Source organism: Pongo abelii, chromosome 4, assembly GCF_028885655.2.
Source record: "Pongo abelii isolate AG06213 chromosome 4, NHGRI_mPonAbe1-v2.0_pri, whole genome shotgun sequence".
Classification (NCBI taxonomy): domain Eukaryota; kingdom Metazoa; phylum Chordata; class Mammalia; order Primates; family Hominidae; genus Pongo; species Pongo abelii.
Window position 1 is genome coordinate 76,319,061 of NC_071989.2, and position 16,612 is coordinate 76,335,672.

The 16,612-nt window shown below is 39.0% G+C and overlaps 1 protein-coding gene across 19 annotated transcripts in view; it reads left to right on the top strand.

Annotated features, from left to right (window-relative positions):
* The window catches only part of MAST4 (microtubule associated serine/threonine kinase family member 4), a 569,328-nt gene that overhangs the window by 528,450 nt on the left and 24,266 nt on the right, over positions 1-16,612 (top strand). For all 19 annotated transcript variants that reach the window (XM_054556424.2, XM_054556425.2, XM_054556427.2 and 16 more), the window contains 9 exons: positions 1,033-1,241; positions 2,641-2,779; positions 4,394-4,526; positions 5,404-5,569; positions 7,453-7,554; positions 13,013-13,135; positions 13,319-13,431; positions 15,571-15,698; positions 16,046-16,281. In XM_054556424.2, the coding sequence (XP_054412399.2) occupies positions 1,033-1,241; positions 2,641-2,779; positions 4,394-4,526; positions 5,404-5,569; positions 7,453-7,554; positions 13,013-13,135; positions 13,319-13,431; positions 15,571-15,698; positions 16,046-16,281 (1,349 nt within the window). The remainder of the gene's footprint in view (positions 1-1,032; positions 1,242-2,640; positions 2,780-4,393; positions 4,527-5,403; positions 5,570-7,452; positions 7,555-13,012; positions 13,136-13,318; positions 13,432-15,570; positions 15,699-16,045; positions 16,282-16,612) is intronic.

Here is a 16,612-nt window from a genome sequence, read left to right on the forward strand (position 1 = left end):
CATCGTTGGCCCGCTCTTATGCTGGGACATGCATTTCCTGTTGAAACGGCCATGGGGTAGCACATGCTGAGGACTGCAGTGAGGAAATATGCTACCCTTTGTTGCGGGACAGCCCCATATAATGTATTAAACACATACTTCTCATTTATCTGGAAATTTCTTTGGAAGTAAGTGTCTCTGAATTGGAAGCCAGATACTCTTAAGAAACTATGGGGTTTTTTGTGGATCCCAATGGTATCATTTAGAAAATTATTGCTTTAGGGTCCAGGCACGGTGGCTCATGCCTGTAATCCTAGCACTTTGGGAGGCCAAGGAGGGCAGATCACTTGAGGTCAGGAGTTCGAGACCAGCCTGGCCAACATGGTGAAACTCTGTCTCTACCAAAAAACACACAAAAAATTACCTGGGCATGGTGGCGTGCACCTGTAATCCCATCTACTCAGGAGGCTGAGGCACAAGAATCATATGAAACCAGGAGTCAGAGGTTGCAGTGAGCCGACATCATGCCACTGCACTCCAGCCTGGGTGACAGAGCAAGACTCCATCTCAAAAAAAAAAAAAAGGAGAAAAAAAAGAAAATTATTGCTTTAGTCGGTTGAGAAAAAGTGTCTAATATCTAATATCTAACGCTAGAAAGGATCTAGCTTGTTATATGTGTGTAACTTTGTTAATTCTTTTCTGTTCTGACATATATCGCATTTTGATGTGTTTGTGGAAAAACTGAAAATGTCAGCTAGCTATTAGGAAATAGCTCACTTTGGGGACTACTCATTTCCTTCCTTCAGTAGTGAAGATGAATCTGATGCCTGAATATGACCTTTGACCTTTAACTGAAAGAATTTGAAAAAAAATCAATCTAGCCAAAGGAGTTTAGCCTGGGATGGGATGTTTGTAGCTGCCAGCTTGTGTGAGCTACATTCCACCTGCTGTGGGAACTTTTAAAAAGTTGATGATTTATATGGTTTACTGTATCCCCAAAACATCCTTACTTTCTCTCCTCCTGTCAACCCCAATACTTCTGCTCCTTTTCAGGGCAGTCTACTTTGTTCGGCATAAAGAATCCCGGCAGAGGTTTGCCATGAAGAAGATTAATAAACAGAACCTCATCCTTAGAAACCAGATCCAGCAGGCCTTTGTGGAGCGGGATATCCTGACTTTTGCAGAAAACCCCTTTGTTGTCAGCATGTATTGCTCCTTTGAAACAAGGCGCCACTTGTGCATGGTCATGGAATATGTGGAAGGTATCTGACATGGAAAACATGACACCTGTACCCAGAAATCCCTTGCTCATTTGTGTTGTTGAAGCTTTCTGTATTTGTGCCACATAATGGCTGTATCCACCTAGGAACTGAAGCCAGGCAATGAGATGACTGTATTCCCTGTCATTATCTTCTGATAATTGCTTGTAAAGTGCCTGCTCTACTATAACAAAGGGAAAATTAGCGCTATCTGGAAAAAGGTTGTTTATCTTTTTTAATAGTGTTTAATCCTAACTACCTCCTCTCAATTGGTCATTAAAGTTGGAATATAGGTGATGGGATATTTTTCTGCTTATTTTTATTACATATCATAAAAGTACTCATCACAATTAGTCTTCTTACAGAAAGAAATATATATTCTTTTCAGTCTATGGTATGAAATAAAATGGAAAAGGAGATACGTTCAAGAAAATGCAGCCAGTCTTCCTGGTTTTTAGCTTTTTTTTTCCTTTCTTTAAGAGGTTTATGGACTACCTTTTCAATGCTCCAAGTAATCTTATTTCCATCAATTTTATATTAAGTTTCTGAGTTCAAGTGACCATGACTTGTTGATATAAAGTTAATAAGATGAATAGATCAGTAACAATTTCAAAGCATCTAATTTAAGCTGTTGTCATTGAACAGAATCCCAAAACTATACAACTCAAAGAAACATTAGATATCCTTTTAGTTTAACCTTTCCATTTCGTAAATGAGTGAAATAAAGTCCAAGAAAGGAAGATTTACTAGATAGAGTGGTAGATAAAAGACAAAAACGTAGCTTGCCTTATTTTCACCCAGTGTTCTTTCTACCACACCAATATTTTGCTTTTTTAACCTCTGTTGTGGTTATCTTAACAAAAACAATAACATTTATCACATATTTAATATGTGATATGTGTTGGGCAATATCCTAAGTTCTTTATATAGATTATCTCATTTAATTCTTGTAAGAATTCTAACAAGGATGGCATTATTACCATCCTCATGTTACAGGTGAAGGAACCAAGAGTAGTTTGCCTAGGATGTCTCAGCTGGTAAGAGGCAGAGCTAGAATTTGGACTCAGGTAGCCTGATTCTAGAATCCATGTTTTATGCTGGTATATTTTAAATTGTTATCATGGTCCTAAAATTATGCTAGCAGTTCTTTAAAGTACAGTTTCACTTCAGAGCCAAACCTCCCCTCTTATGAATACTACTTCTTAAATAAAAATCTGTATTTTCTCCATACCATGTCTTAGTTAGAAACATGACAGGTTAACAACACACAGACTCCAGTTGTGACTATGATATGCTGTGTCTATGGGTAGAGATGATTTCATCTTGAAATTCTGCAGTCTAAACTGATTTTCTCCATTAAGCCTTGATCCTATAGCTACTAACTCTTTTTCCTGTGTTACAGGGGGAGACTGTGCTACTTTAATGAAAAACATGGGTCCTCTCCCTGTTGATATGGCCAGAATGTACTTTGCTGAGACAGTCTTGGCCTTGGAATATTTACATAATTATGGAATTGTACACAGGGATTTGAAACCAGACAAGTATGTACACAAATGAAATATATGTCTTCTTTTGCCCAATACAAAGTTCTCGTATGTTTATAAAGATGTTTTCTTTTAATGCAATGTACATTTTTAAATTCTTCCATAATATCCAAAATGAGTTGTTTTAACAGTATATATGGTAATTTGTATGTAAATCTTTAAAAGATATGCTTATTTGAAGTTCAGGAAACTCATGGAAAAAAGGATACAATGCATATATATATTTTTTTATTATACTTTAAGTTCTGGGATACATGTGCAGAACGTGCAGGTTTGTTACATTGGTATACACATGCCATGCTGGTGTATGCTGCACCCATCAATCCGTCATCTACAGTAGGTATTTATCCTAATGTTATCCCTTCCCTACTTCCCCACCCCCAACGATGCTTATATTAATAACTTATCAGCAACAAAAGAAAAAGATAATGATAAAGCCAGAGTTAATTTTTTTAAGTTTTTTTTTCAAATGGTATAAATGTGATAATAGCTTCATAGAATGCTGCTGGTTGTTTTCTGGGTAGTTTCTTTATTTGGTGTCATACTTAGATTATCTTTTCCTATTCCAAGATGAAGTGCTTGATATTACATTCTATTTTACTCACAGTTTAATTTTTTAGTAATTTTTAATTTATGTGGAATTGATTTTGGCATCTGATTTGAGATACAGATAGACTTTTTTCCCCAGATGACTAGCTATTCATCTTGACATCATTTATTAAATATTTCATGCTTTCTCCACTAATTTGAGAAGCCTCTAAAAACATTACAAATTAATATGTAAAGACTTTAAGTGTGCTGAAAAGTTTATGATAAAATTGACTCAGGCTCATTCTACAAAATTTGAAAAATTCAGCGGAAAAAAGAGAAAAAAATTCATCTGCAATATTACCAAAGACAACTATTAAAATTTTGGGATATTTCCATCCAGTAGCTTTTTAAAAAATACCTCTATTCTTTTAATTTTTAAATTACTGTAATACTGTATATACTATTTAAACTTTTTATTTATATATACTGTATATACTATTTATATATACTGTATATATAAACTGTATATACTATTTAAACTTTAAAATGAAAAGTTTTAAATATATTTAATTGCAGATTCTTTGCATGTGTAAGAAATATAGGTTTTTTGCTTAATGAGTAGAAATTTAAATTAGAGATGGAAGTTGAAATCTGAAACAATACAATATTTTTCTATTTTTCTTTATCTTATGCCTCATTTGAATCACAAATGGGTTGCTTAGTTCCTGGTGTATGCCCTTTCTTTTTTATTTTCTTATTGTGAAAATGGAAAGAGATCAGAGTTTCATACTTGAATTTTTCTCAGAGTTTCAAAGTGTTATAAATGATGCTGTATGTGGCTGCTCAAAGAAAGATTAGCTACACCTTGTCTCTGGCCCTCCCTTGTGAATTACACTCAGCTGCTAGATGGAAGTATTTGACATCTTTGTGTGACTCCATCTCTTTCCAGGCTGGGTTTTGTAATAAGCTTGATGCCCATATATTAAATAGTCTTAGAAATTGATGGGGGTAGGGAGGAAATGAAAATAGATAACCAGCTTATAAAGTGATTATTGTGTTATATGTCCTTCTGCCTCATAGCTTGTTGGTTACCTCCATGGGGCACATAAAACTGACAGATTTTGGATTATCTAAGGTGGGACTAATGAGTATGACTACCAACCTTTACGAGGGTCATATTGAGAAGGATGCTCGAGAGTTCCTGGATAAACAGGTAAGCTTGGGTGCCATTTAGTTTATTGAGAAATACAAAGTATGGTATTGCCAGTGAAGTTCAGAATCAACTTGTGTGGGCCATCTTCACATTAGTGCTGGTGGTTTAGATGTCTGTATAAACCTTACATTTAATAAAGTGCAAATTGCTCCCATTTTTCTCCCTGGGCCTCTTTGAGTTGTCTGCTCCCTCTACGTTCCTCCCCCAACATTATGGTCTATTAGCAAGACGAACGATCTAATTGCACACAAGTGAGAGTGTGAGAGAGACAAATGGAATACTGTTTTTGTAAGGAATTCAGGAGTCTCAGTAGAGTACTTGTGAAACTCATGATGCATTGTACCATCATGGGTGCTAAATCCAAGCCACGGCCCATTTCCCTTTAAGCATGCCTCATTACCATGTGCCCACAATCTGTTCATTGTAAAGTTACTTAAGGTAAACACATCTCAACTGTCATTGCTTTTATGAAATAACCTGTGTGTGAATGTATTTTGGTCATATAGATACTAAAACTCTCTCTGACAATGACAAACTTAAAAATGCATTATTATTTTAAATTTAAGAATTATAAGTGGTTTTAATATTGTATAATAGGTAAAACTACCAAACAGGGTCAGATTCTCAATTTGAAAGTAAACATTACATATAATTTAACATTAGAGCAGAACTGTAAACTTCCCGTCTTTGGTAATAATTCTTTTTTTTGGTATTTTAAATATCTTTTTATAATTGGTGCTCTTAAGGTCTTTGTCCATGTGGTTCCATGTGGTTGAGCAGGTGCATTCTGGGCAAAATAATTGGTGACTAGCCATCTTGCTTATTTTAATTCATGTCTAATATTCCAAATTATTCTAATCTTGCAATTATCTTTTAGGTCTGTGGCACACCTGAATACATTGCACCAGAAGTGATTCTGAGGCAGGGTTATGGAAAGCCGGTGGACTGGTGGGCCATGGGGATTATCCTCTATGAATTTCTGGTTGGATGTGTGCCATTCTTTGGGGATACTCCAGAAGAGCTATTTGGACAAGTCATCAGTGGTAAATATCATCAGGAGTTATCTTTAAGTCACTGTTGGGAAGCAGCTATTTAATGTAAATCTGTTGAGTGTCACAGTTTTTACTACTAAAATGTTAACCTTTATCAAACAGTTGAGCCAACAAATTAAAATAACTCACTCATCAAAGCATATAACTGACATTCTTAATCTCAAGAGAGCAATTTTTGTTGAAAATTGATCTGAAGAAATGTTGTTAACATAGAATTTGGAAATGTACTAGCAACAAAACCATTTTTTATAGTGTGCTTTTTCTGCAAAGGAAATTGGTGTGGGATTTACAGGCAATTTAATTGCCATCCAGTCTTCCTTTCCATGATAGGAAAGTTGCACCAGGGAAGAAAAGGTTAATGTGGGTAACATTTACATAAATGGGGAAAATGGCTAATGGCATAATGAAGAAATTAACAAAAATGTAATAAACCCTAAAACAAATGTCTACCAAATAATAAATAATGAGAATGGGAAAGAAGCAAGTTGAATCCACAGATTGTTAATGATTTCATTGGTAGTTGTTATGGTGTAATGTTATTTCTGTAACAGCTGTTCATCTTTCATTTAAAATTCAATAACTTTTAGATCTTAACCTGCAAGCCGACCCTAACTATTGTATGTGGCCTGTGGCAAAACTAAATGATAATTAAATAGGGTGTATCACTACCCTACCTGCCGATTTTATAAATTTCCCTGGAACATAGATCAGAAAGGCCTCTCTTCTTGAAAGTTTGTCAGGCATCACTGACATCTTTATCAGCCATGTACGGTCTATTTGGACTGTGTTTACAAGGTCCAGCAGTGGAAGTAGGGGAAAAATTCATTTTGCATATGAGGGGCCCCTTTATCACAGCATTCTTTTCTATCTTTGACTTTGGAAGCCTGGCATATTTGTAAACTTTAACAAAGCAGATTTGTGAGTTGCCTGCAGTGTATGACCCCTTTATACAATATCTGAGCTGTTTATGGATTTATAACTAGGCTGTTTTCTGATATACTAAGGCCTGAATGGCAAAGGGAATCAACTGTTTAATTAACACAAGCAGCAAATGCTGGCTTTGTTCTTGATGCCTTACGGCTCAGATGCATATTCATGTTTTATTTTCCAAATCAGATTTAAACTGCAGCAGAGGAAGCTAGAGGCAGGCACACACAGAAATAACTCATGTTTTTATTGCATTTCCGTACACACAAGCATGCACACCTATCTTTAGGCAAACTCCTTCAGAATGAGAATGTATTCTTAATATTTATGACAGATTTTAAATACTTCTATTACTATGATTACTTTGTTTTTTTTTTTCTTCTTCTTCTTCTTCTTCAGTCTTAGCACTTTGACCTTTTTGTTTGTTTGTTTGTTTCTGGAAATAGTTATTTTTACAAAATTACTTCTTGCTTCTTAGAGCTGAAGAACTCTATGGCTGTGGCCAAATTCTCAGTTGAGGAAATTAAGAGAGAAAAATCTTACCCTGAGATAATCCCTGGATGGATATATTAGCCACCTGAAATGGAAGTGTTTAGAGTTTCTATTATTTTAAGTCTTTTAATAACTAGAGAGGCAACTTTTTGGAAGCCAATTCTTTGAAAGAAAAATGAATTTAAAAAGCAAATTAAAGATCTGCTTATTGAAATATTCTCTTCCTACCTTGTAAAAAATCTGTGCTACTTATGTCTTGTAAAATAATGCTTCTCAAACATGACTGTGTTTAGGAATCGACTGAAGATCTTGTGGAAATGCAGACTCTGATTTAGTAGGTCTGGAGTGGGCCTGAAATTCTGCCTTTCTGACAAATTCCCAGGTGATGTCCACGTTGCTGGGACCTGGATCCTCTTGTGAACAATATGGTTATAAACAACTTTTCTTCCTTCTAGATGAGATCAACTGGCCTGAGAAGGATGAGGCACCCCCACCTGATGCCCAGGATCTGATTACCTTACTCCTCAGGCAGAATCCCTTGGAGAGGCTGGGAACAGGTTAGAGCTCATGTGTTTTAATTTTGCTAATATGCAAGAAATAATGTCTACATGGAGCACTCTGAAGCTTTTGCTGTTGTTTTGCTTTTGCATAGGCAACATCTGTTAGTTGATGTAGAACATGACTGCAACACATTATAGCAATAATATTTTGGATTTTGTTTTCTGATTCAAAACAGTGTGTACGCTAAGAGGGTTGGTTGTTTGTCTTTGTTTTTTGTTGTTTTTGTGTTTGGCAAAGCAGAAATTATGCTTAATTTGTTTCAATAAATAAAGCTTCTCTGGAAGAAAACCTCAAAGGCACATGTAACTCTTCTATCCTGAAAAGCATGCATCTTAAATAACTTGAAACAGAGGATTCGATATTTGGAACTCTTTTTGTTTTTGTCTTTAAATATACATCCCCATACGGATTTGACCCAGCACGTTACTATACACAGGCTTTGAAATGGGTTATCAGTACTTGGACTAATTACTAGAAATGGGGGCCTGGGGTTGAACCATGCTGTCCTATCACAGTGATCAGCACCATGACCCAAGAAAGAGAATTAAAAACCACTGCCTTTCAGGATTAACGAGATAGTAGATTTGTGTCTTGCTGATTATTTTTTCTGACTGTTCTGCCAGCATTTTATTCCCTTTTCTTCTCTGTATTCTGAATAGACAGACTTAGCGATCCCAGTATAGAGTCCCAGTCTGCCCGAGTATGTGAATTTATGTAGATGAGACTAAATATTAAATATAAATGCATATAGTCTAGCCAGCAGCCATAATTTTCATCAGTGAAAAGTGTTGGCTTGATGGGTTGTTTACTCTGGGCTGTTTCATTCTACCCCCATTTTAATAGAAATAACAGAAAATAATGAAGAAATCACTTTCTCCTCCATTTGTTTCCAAGACAAAAATTTGAAACAGTTCCAAATAAATATTTATTGTATAGTATTCTCCACATTCACCCACCGATTCTCCTGTTGGAGGACTCTGTTCTTACCTAAGTATAGATGAATGCTGTGCTACTAGAGTTTATGATAATGCATTACAGCAAGGGTCAGCAAGCTATGGCCAGATTTGTCCCACAGCCTGGTATGGTAAATAAAGCGTTACTGAAACACCTCCATGTCCACTCATTTAGGTATTGTATGGCTGCTTTCATGCTACAAGGGCAGAGTTAGGTTGTCATGACAGACCGCATGCCCTGCAAAGACTGAAATGTTTACTGTTTTGCCCTTTACACAAAAGCTTTGCAGACCCTGCATTAGAGAATCCAAGAAGGCTAAATATTAGGGCTTGACTAGAAAACTTCTTTTAGTTGAGCCTCTCACTAGAGCACCTTGTGCCTTTTTTAGCTTTCTCAGTGGATGAGTGGACTTTTAACCTGAAAAGCCAATATAAATTGAGGTTGACAGCATAAACTCCACAGTCAGCTAGCCTGAGTTTAAATCTCAGCTGTATGACCCTGGACAGGTTACTTCTTTTTCCATTGCTCATCTCCTCATTTGTGAAAAGGAGCTTTCCGAAGTGCTACCTCATAGGATTATTATAAGGATAAAAACAAATCATTCTAGGGAAGAGGAGGCATTCTGCTGGATGGCTTTTTAAAACATTTCCTCCAGAGTCATCTGCCTCACTAACAACAGTTTTATCTTAGAATTATTTTCTAAGTTCATAAACTGACATGATTTTTTATTCTGTTATGAACACGTACTGCCCTAGTCCTTCAATAAGCCCATAATATGTGTTTTTTGTTTGGCTTTTGGTTGGTGGGTGGGTGGGGTGGTTTGTTTGTTTGTTTAGAGTTGGCATCTCGCTCTGTCACCCAGGCTGGAGTGCAGTGGTGCGATCTTGGTCCGTTACAACCTCCGCCTCCCAGGTTCAAACGATTCTCATGCCTAAGCCTCCCGAGTAGCTGGGGCCACAAGCACATGCCACCACGCCTGGCTACTTTTTGTATTTTTAGTAGAGATGGGATTTTGCCATGTTGGCCAGGCTGGTCTTGAACTCCTGGCCTCAAGTGATCCACCCACCTCGGCCTCCCAAAGTGCTGGGATTACAGGCATGAGCCATTGTGCCTGGCCCCATCATATATGTTTTAATCCCTGTTACCTGAGGTTAGGTGTGGAATTTTCCACTTGTGGTGTCATATTGGTGCTCAAAAAATTTCAGATTTTGGAGCATTTTGGATTTTAAATGTTCAGACTAAGGATGTTCAGCCTGTATTCTGCCCTGTATTTACTCCTCCAGGAAAACTTGGATTCTCGGTTGGGCTTGATTTAGCTAGACAAGGATGTGATAATGATCAGCATCTCTGTGTTTATAAATCATAGGCTGCAAGTTACTTCTCTGCACATTTTCTTGTTGACTGCTACTTTCAGTCTTTTTAGGGTTTGACAGTTTGAAGAACAAATCCCCTAACAGAAATCCAGAAGAGACATTTAAAAGACCCTACCCAAGCTCTTAGAATTGTCAAGTGCTTGCCAAACAGGCCAGTCCAACATGACAGGTCCCAGTAGGGCCCAGAGACTGAGGCTGAGAATCCTGCAGGCCTGCCATGCTGCTTCCAATGACAGCGTTTTGTATTTAATGCATATTTAGTGGGCAAAATAATGCACCGTGAAAATGTGCGAATGCACATTTGCCCAAGAGATTAGAGAGGCTGAGAAAAATGGTGTGACGAACATAATGGATGTTTAAGAAACTTCCATGAAAGGAGAGAAAAGGGAAAGTGTTAGTGTCAAAGCATAACTTGCAATTTGGGAGCTTGTCCTATTGGAACTACACTTTTGAACTTGTGGAATATTGAGTGGCAGTCTGACTCCCTGGACTTCAGAGCTGCTCAGATGTCACTGCTACCCATGTCTTGAATAGTTTCTTCATTGACCTGAGTCTCAGTTTCCTAGTCTATGGAAATGGGCATTTTATATACTTCACAGGATTATTGTGAGGAGTAAATGCAAAAATGTTCATGAAGGTATCTAGTTCATTTACTAAGTACCTAACAGGAGCTCAAGGTATAATCTTTCTTTTACCTTCATAATGAATTCTTACAATGAGAACTATCATTTGCATGAGTGATTTGTTTTTAGCTCACAATGCTATCACCTGTATTTTACCAAAAGTTTAGCCCAGAGGTCATTTTCCCCCAATTTGTCCCTTTCTTTTCTTCCTTATCTCTCCATAAGTGCCTGAGAAACTGGACCCACTGATACCAGCTTCTTGTAAGTGAGGCACAAAGGCCAAAGGGTGAGAAATGTGAGCTAAATCAACCATGGGCTGTAAGTCCTTGAGGAGGACCCATTTGTCATTGTCTACAGAGATGAAACGAAGGCTCTCAGCAGCTTGGGTCCCAGAGGATAGCAGGCAGGGGGTAAAACCCCCGACACTGGCTGCAGTCTGGTTGAGCTCTTGGCCCTAGAGAAACTGCTTTTCTGATAAAATCGAGCAACCCAAAATGTGAGGGCTGGGCCATTGATGTGGCCCCATGAGCAGCAGCTGAAGTGATAGTCATTGTGGTCTAGTGGAACCATCACTGCACTAGGAGTCCAGAAATGTGTGTTGTCGGCCACTAACTAGGGCTTTCCCTACCCAACACCCGCACTGTGCTGACGACCTCCATGTTGGATAGGGAAACAGTTAAGCCTCTTAGCTTTCGTATTCTGTTTCTCCAAGTAAAAGAGCACTAGAAGAAAATAAGATGGGCAGTTGTGCATACGGATATTGATTAGGGATAGGTGAGAGCAAGGATGCATGGTGGGCTGGAATGAGGCTCTCCAGAGGTGCTGTAGAACAGCCACATGAGTTGGCTCTTAGGCTCAGGTCCCCAGTATTGGCAGTTCTGAATCTGTTTGCAAAGTGATGCAAGGGAGGTGGTGGAGTAGGAACAAATTAAAGCATGCCTCTGCCTTATATGTGGCACTGAGGTTGGGCTTGGGTGTTTTTAGGCAGGCCTAGGTTCAGCCTTGAATCTTTACCCTCTGGGGGATCGTGGTCCATGGTGCTTTATTGCTTATGCTTCATTTCCATATCCACAAAAAGTGTTGTAATGCCCACTTCATGTGGTTATATTTGATGATTTAATTAAAGGAAACAAGACACCTGTCCTGTAGCATCTAGTGCAATACTTGTCACAAGTTGGCCCTCAGTCGTAGCTGCTCATGCTTACCGTCAGACTTCAGTATTTTGCTAGAAATGTGGAAACCACCTGTATAGAATATGGGGTAAAGATTCTAATTAAATGTTTTATAAAGAAGAATCCATTTCCCCCCTTTTTGGGTAGTTTCCTCACTTTGCTGTTTTCACTCCATTCCATCATTTTCAGAATACCAATTTGCCCTGGCTGGGTTTAGAGCTAGGGCTGACACTATGTCTTGTGCTAGAGGGGTCCAATGAGGACGGAGTCCAATCTTTGATCCACAGACAGCAACCCCCAACCAAGATTCACAGCCCATTTTGCATTCAACTTGGCATTTCTCATCCTATTCTTTTTGGACTCCGCAGAGGACAGGATGAGAGGCCTGGGTGACAACTACAAGAAAGAGGCATTTACTTGCACCTAGCAGAGACCTTTTGGCAGGGAGGCTGATTAGTTCCTGTCTTAGCTTCTCAGAAATCTCTCTTCTTAGAGGTTTTTTCAGGATTGATTCTTTGTTCTCTCTCTCTCTTCAACAATATGTGTGCTGGTGGCAGGGCAGGGGTCTGATTCTTACGCTATGATATTATAACATGTACCTTTTTTCTCTTTATATGGGGTATGGTGTTCATATTTTTGATGGCCTGTCCTTTAAAATCACTCTTTAAAATTATGAACTGAATTGAAAACATTTCACTGAATTATGCTTTCATGATGACTTGGAAAAAGAAGCCTAAAACTTGGAAATGGTGATGGATATTTTGGAGACATTAAAAGTCTATAAAACAGATTTGTCAGTTTCCTACTTACGAATCTGTAATCCACAGAATCTAATTCTTATCTATGTTAATGAGCAATCCAATAAAATTGAATGGTAACCCCTATAAATAGTATTTAGGAAAAATTTATCAATATTCACTTTACCTCCAGAGAAAATGTTGCTGTGAACACATTTTGCACCTTGTTAGAATTTCCCTGGGTTTTTAATGAGTGAGTCTGCTGTGGGCCAATATTTATCTACATCTCCAGGTTCAGCATAATGTGATTTTAAGTGGCCACATCATTAACCTTTGAAAAATGGAGGAAGTCATGGAAAAAACTAACAAAGAAAAACAGTGCCATAGCAACTGCTGTTAGCAACATCAAATCTCCTACTGATAAATTATCAGAAAAACTTGTGGGGCTTTGGTTGTAGAATGAAAAAGTATGATTTTCATGTCTGTATTTCTTTGCTGATATGTTCTCAAAAATGTTGTTAAAAACTGATGTTTGCCTTTGCTTAGTGGGGATAGTTTAACATTTTCCTCTCTGTCTCTACCTGCCCTCTTCCAGGTGGTGCATATGAAGTCAAACAGCATCGATTCTTCCGTTCTTTAGACTGGAACAGTTTGCTGAGACAGAAGGCAGAATTTATTCCCCAACTGGAATCTGAAGATGACACTAGTTATTTTGATAGTATGTGCTTTATCTGACATAAAACATTGTTTGGCCTTTACTCGATAAATAATTATCTTTGCTTTTGAACCTTTTCATATCTCTGAGTTCTTAAACATAATGTTGATACAGAAACTCATAATTAAAATATCTAAATGCTGAAAATCTGAGTAATTGGACCTGTTCCCAAACATTTCACTGTAGCTCGATCTGAGAAGTATCATCATATGGAAACGGAGGAAGAAGATGACACAAATGATGAAGACTTTAATGTGGAAATAAGGCAGTTTTCTTCATGTTCACACAGGTTTTCAAAAGTAAGTGAAATGTGGCATAAACATACAGAGTCTCTCTGGGAGGATCTCCCGCTGGCCAGATAGTATCCCCAACAGCTGGACACTTACCATTTTCCAGGGTTTGAGGTCTTCTGTGCTTAAACTTCCTTTTTGTTGAAGAAAAGTGACCTCCTCAACTTATAGTCTGTCCCTATCCCCTAGGCTTTTAGACCACCATTTTACCTTCTCTCTTTCCTGTGAGACAACAGAGATTCAGAGATAGCTGAGACCTTGGGCTTACCTGAGCTCTGATCCCCTTCAGGAACCCCGGCACCAATATATTTCTCTCTCCACAAATTAAGATATTGTTTTCTTAGAGGCATGGCGTTGCACCCACAGTCTTGTTTTTGGAGTGTGTGACTGCTACTTATATGATGACCTTGCCTTGAACGTCTCTCACCTGGCTCAATGCCAGGCTGCAGAGGCATCACTCATTGCTTTCAACTCAGGATGAAGAGCGTGAGCTTCACTGTGTACAGAGTCATCTCCTAGGGATTACACAGAGTACAACAAAAGGAGAAGGCTCAGTCCTTGACATAAGCAAAGATACCTGGGGACAGTTGACTGTAGGATTGTAAAGTCTCATAACTGCCAGGCATAGTGGCTCATGCCTCTAATCCCAGCACTTAGAGAGCCAGAGGCAAGAAGATAGCTTAAGCCCAGGAGTTCAAGACCGGCCCGGGCAATATAGCGAGATCCCATTCTCCACAAAAAGGAAAAAAAAAGCCAGAAAAAAAAGTCTCGTAACCAATAAACAGAAATTATAAGCCATATTGAAAAAGCAGTGGGAAGCCAAGCTAGAATCATTTAGATAATAAAACTGATGCTTGAGAAAGATGCCTTTTTACCAGTAGAGTAACAGTAAAAAAATAATTAATCCAAACAAAGAAAACTGATAGTACTGAAACAGAACAAGGCCCTAGGAAAAACGGAAATCAACCTGAGGGCACCCTACCTCCCTTTTGCTATTTTCAGGAGCTACATATTTTCTGTTGCCATGGCATTTTGCACGATTGTTGTTTAGCTTTTCTATAACATTTAGTGATTTTCAAGTGCTCTGTAGCTTTTTCTAAATGATTACCTAGATGCACCTGCAAATTGGCCAGCACTACCCTCCCTGTGTATGGGAATGGCATCGAGGTAAGGATTTCCCTGGAGAAGGTGGTAGCCAGTCTGTCCTAGAGCCAGGACAGAAGCTTTGCTAAGTGTGGACTCAGACCAGGACTGTTCTCTGGGCCATCAAAGACAACACTAAACACTGCTCCCTTCTTTGCCTTGGTGGGTATTTCATTTTCCCACCATCTCCTTTTCTTTAACCACTTTCCTGCTATTGCTAGTAGATTATAGGAGGCCTGAGGTCCATTCCCATGAGAAAAGCAAGTGTCTGAGCAAGGCAGTAGGGAGCGCTTCCTGCCCTAGGCTCTTAGACGCCCATTTTACCTTCTCTCTTATAAGACAACAGAGATTCAGAGATAGCTGAGACCTTGGGCTTAACTGAGCTCTGATCCCCTTCAGGAACCCCAGCACCAACATAGGAAACTGCCTGTCTATAGGTGTGATTTGTAAGCAAAACAAATACCTCTGGCTCTTATAATGAAATATGTACTGCATCCTTGCCACACTACCACGCAGTCTTGAAACATAATTTATTCTTCTGTTTGCACCCAATTCCAATTCATTTTTCTTCTTCCCACCCCTGACTGGTGGCCATTAAATCTTTTTCTCTGTTATTTTCTTTTTCCAGTTGACTTCATGGTTAAAAAGTAATCAAGATGTGCATTGATCCCGAGGCCTAGAAACTCCACTGCATCTGTGGATTTTGTTTGCAGATACAAAGTCTGCAACAAGATATGACGAGAGGATGATGAATTCATACCTCCCTATTTGTATATATGTACACACACGCACACACACACACACACACACACACACTCACTCACTCACTCACTCTGACCCTTCCTCTATGGATTCTGGTCAACAACACTGGAAAGTACTTTCTGAATGCACAATATTAGTTCAGAATTTAGTTATCCTCTCAGGTTTTCCTCCCAAGACTTGGAGTGTTTTTCTGACAAATTCTTTTTAGTAGATATTAATAAGCACCGATTATTTGCCTTCCAGGTTTTCAGCAGTATAGATCGAATCACTCAGAATTCAACAGAAGAGAAGGAAGACTCTGGGGACAAAACCAAAAGCACAACCTTGCCATCCACAGAAACACTGAGCTGGAGTTCAGAATATTCTGAAATGTATGTGAAATGCCTTTTAAGTAATATAAGCAGTAGCTACTAGAGCAGAGTTTCTTAAACTTTAGTGAGCATCAGAATACCTGCGGGGCTTGTTAAAACAAAGATCTCCCACCTCCAGAGTTTCTCATCCAGTAGATCTAGGGTAGGGCCTGAAAATGTGCATTTCTTAAAAGTATCCAGATTATGCAGATGTTGCTGCTCTGGGTACCACACATTAAGAACCATTGCACTAGACATCTCTTGGTTAGGCTTATCCAAGTCCAATTTTCACCTGGTTTCTTCCAAAATTCACCTTTAACACAGTTTTCTAGTATGTATATATGACTTTGTTTTTGCTTTTAATTAAGGCAACAGCTATCAACATCCAACTCTTCAGATACTGAAAGCAACAGACATAAACTCAGTTCTGGCCTACTTCCCAAACTGGCTATTTCAACAGAGGGAGAGCAAGATGAAGCTGCCTCCTGCCCTGGAGACCCCCATGAGGAGCCAGGAAAGCCAGCCCTTCCTCCTGAAGAGTGTGCCCAAGAGGAGCCTGAGGTCACCACCCCAGCCAGCACCATCAGCAGCTCCACCCTGTCAGGTAAGCCCCGGGCCATAGTGCCTGCTGTCCTCCTCACCACACTAAGTGTCTCCTAGTGCTCAGTCCCAGGGCGGGCCTCGCCAGGCAGTAAAGATGGGTGTTTTATGCTGCTAGACTTTCTCCATGGCCTCAGTCCTTAGGCTTGGGACATGATCTTCTGAGAGCTAAGATCAGATGTCTCAGACCCCTCCTCAGTGCTCGGCCATGCAGCAAAACTGTTATTGCTTCAGTTTGACCTTGGGGCCAAACTTCACTTTCTCAGCCAGGTTGCAGGGGATCTTTTGAGGGAAGTCAGAATGTGCTAAGGGAGCGTGTTCTCAGTTGTTGATGC